General features: G+C 35.3%; 1 protein-coding gene across 1 annotated transcript; it reads left to right on the forward strand.

The window, feature by feature from the left end:
- Window positions 1–225: 225 nt before the first annotated feature.
- LOC132170929 (aquaporin NIP1-1-like) lies at window positions 226–2,721 on the forward strand. Its single transcript, XM_059582089.2, has 5 exons — window positions 226–475; window positions 596–820; window positions 1,032–1,229; window positions 2,025–2,086; window positions 2,481–2,721. The coding sequence occupies exons 1-5, from the start codon at window positions 326–328 to the stop codon at window positions 2,719–2,721; spliced, it is 876 nt and encodes a 291-aa protein (XP_059438072.2). The 5' UTR covers window positions 226–325.
- The last annotated feature ends 227 nt before the right edge of the window (window positions 2,722–2,948 follow it).

Raw genomic sequence — 2,948 nt, forward strand, 5'->3', positions numbered from 1 at the left:
TTTTGAAATTGAATTTGTGTCATTTCCCGTAAGTGACTGAAGCAGCCATCAATGCATTTCTCTGTTCACATCCTCTAAACATCAATTTTCAACGATATTTACTATTCTGTTTTATATTTATTTTAAATGTGAAAAAAATTTGGTCGTCTCTCTCTGATTACAAAAATTCCATTCTCTCTCTGTCTCTCTGTTTCTCTCTCCATTCTTTTTGGTCTTTTTCGTACCTATAAATTGGAGTTGTTTAGCTGGGGTTTTTACCAAAGCAGAGCAATCTCCTTCCTCTCCTCTGCTCTTTCACCTCCTCTGTTTTTTTGTATCAATAGCCATGGCAGAGAATGGAGAAATTCCTGGAAACCAAGCTGCTATCGTCTTGAATGTTAAAAAATGTGAGGCCAATCACAATATTCCTTCCTCCTCTGCCCCCAAAACCAACCATGGAGGAGGCTGCTGTTTCTCTGTACCTTTTTTGCAGATGGTGCATCTACTTATTCTTATGCTCATGATCACCAACTTATTTGATTCCTTTTTTCTTCTTTTGATTCATTACAAACCCAATTTAACATGAAAAAAGGGAAATTTTTGTCGTTGATGACAGTTGGTTGCAGAGGTGTTGGGCACATACTTCTTGATATTTGCCGGTTGTGGGTCGGTGGTGGTGAATTTGAACAATGAAAAGGTGGTGACTGCGCCGGGAATATCAATAGTTTGGGGACTTGCTGTGATGGTGCTGGTTTACTCTCTTGGCCACATCTCCGGCGCCCATTTTAATCCTGCGGTCACCATTGCCTTTGCCACTTGCAAGAGATTTCCATGGAAGCAGGTAAGCCACACCAGAGAAATTTCTTCCTTTCATAGAAACTTCTTGAATTCTGTAATTTAATGGTGAATTTTCAAGCTATGACAAAAACCCATGATCCATATGTCTTTTCCCACCAACCAATGCATGTTGGATTCCCATCAACTTTGTCTCTCTGTTTTAAACTTCAATTTTTTTTTTTTTTTTTGCCCTTTTGTCAAATTATATTTTGCAGGTGCCAGCTTTTATATTGGCTCAAGTCCTCGGGTCAACACTGGCGAGCGGCACCCTTCGGTTGCTATTCACCGGGCACGATGACCAGTTCGCCGGAACAATGCCGGCGGGGTCTAACATGCAGTCTTTTGTGCTTGAGTTCATTATCACATTCTACCTCATGCTTGTCATATCCGGCGTTACCACCGACAACAGAGCTGTTAGTTCTTCGCCCTTAACTTGGTTTAATTTTGTTAAATTACTGGTTATTCCAAAAATGTTTAGATGTAAATTTAGAGTATATTTGAGATTGTGTTTGAGAAGTAAAACTTTGAAGTCTAAAAAATTGGTTTTTGCCATTTTTAAACTTTTTGAACCCTTAAAAATGCTTTCAATTTTTTTTATCAAACGGTTACTTTTTTCCTCTAACCGACTTTTTAAGTGTTAAATGCACTTTTAGGCTCTTCAAACGCACACTCAAACATGCCCTTAATCATATTAATCAGGTTTAACACATGAAAAGCTAAAATGAGTGGTAAAATATAGAATTAGGATTTAAATTTAGAATCTCTACTCTAATATTAGTGAAATATCGAGTTAGGGTTTGAACTCAGGGTCTTACAGCTTCAGTTGGGTCAAGAACTGTCAGGATCATGAGCTTTTTTGTCATTTATAGAGAAAAACAACTTTTATTTTATCGTGATCTGATAAAATGTTAAATCATTAGTCATGTATCTTAAAAGTGGTGAAATAAATCATTTAATTAATATTCTAACAAAATTTTCTAATTAAAGTAATTGCACAAGAATATATAATTATCCAATGTGGTTGGCTGATTACTTCTCCTCTCTCATTGATCTATTGTGTCCAGAATCTTATGATATCAAGCAACCTGCTTAGTATATAAATCCAAACGTGTTTAGTTATGATATTAAAATAATTTTTAAGCTTATGCATGCTGACAATTACGGATGAATATTCCTTTACACCTTTCAAATATATATTGTCTTTGCAGATTGGAGAGCTTGCTGGTCTTGCTGTTGGGTCTACGGTCCTACTTAACGTGATGTTTGCACGGTAAAAGCTTAATCTAATCTGATTAATTACAACATATTACACAAATTATATGTTCACATCATCACTAATTATATTGACACCACTTTTTATTATATATATTCATGTTAAGTAATGCTATTTAGTAGATGGCATAGCAGCGGAAATCAACTGAAAATCATATAGTTGATTTTTATTGCCACATTATTAAATTGTATGACAGTCGTATAATAGTCTATTAAATAGCTTTACTCATTCATGTTTGGTACATATTTTAAGAATAATGTTTCAAATACTATAACTTCTACTACAAGCTCTTACATGACTGTCACGTAGCAATCCACAATTTAATGGTTGTGTGATCGTTCATTTTTTGGCGGTTGAGGTGATAAGTGTTACGTGAAATGCTATTTGTCAGGCCAATTTCAGGAGCATCAATGAATCCAGCAAGAAGCTTGGGGCCTGCAATAGCACATAGCAAATACAATAGCATATGGGTGTACATTTTGGCACCGACCCTTGGGGCTATATCTGGTGCATGGGTGTACAATTTTATCAGGTTCACGAACAAGCCGTTGCCGTTGCGTGAGATCACCAAGAGTGGCTCTTCTCTAAGATTGTCAAGAAGTGGCAACTCAAGAAATAACAATTTTATCTAACTATATACATATATGTATAAGAATTGTTATTTTGCATTCTTTCAGCATTTTTTTAGTATACTCAACTGATATACGTGACATGTTCAATTCACCATTAAATTCTTTTTCCTTTTTAGTTAAGATTTATCTAAAGGTGGATTGAGTATGGCATATCAGCTGAGTATACGGGAAGAAAGCTAGAAAAATGCCTAATAATATTTCTTCATATTTTTATATATATAAAACAG

The sequence above is a fragment of the Corylus avellana genome, chromosome 1, assembly GCF_965113065.1.
Source record: "Corylus avellana chromosome 1, dhCorAvel1.hap1.2, whole genome shotgun sequence".
Taxonomy (NCBI): Eukaryota; Viridiplantae; Streptophyta; class Magnoliopsida; order Fagales; family Betulaceae; genus Corylus; species Corylus avellana.

Coding starts and splice junctions, on each gene's coding strand:
- LOC132170929 (XM_059582089.2), top strand. CDS start 326: ATGGCAGAGAATGGAGAAATTCCTGGAAACCAAGCTGCTATCGTCTTG. Junction 476..595: donor CTGTACCTTTTTTGCAGATG/GTGCATCTACTT, acceptor CGTTGATGACAG/TTGGTTGCAGAGGTGTTGGG. Junction 2,087..2,480: donor CTTAACGTGATGTTTGCACG/GTAAAAGCTTAA, acceptor GCTATTTGTCAG/GCCAATTTCAGGAGCATCAA.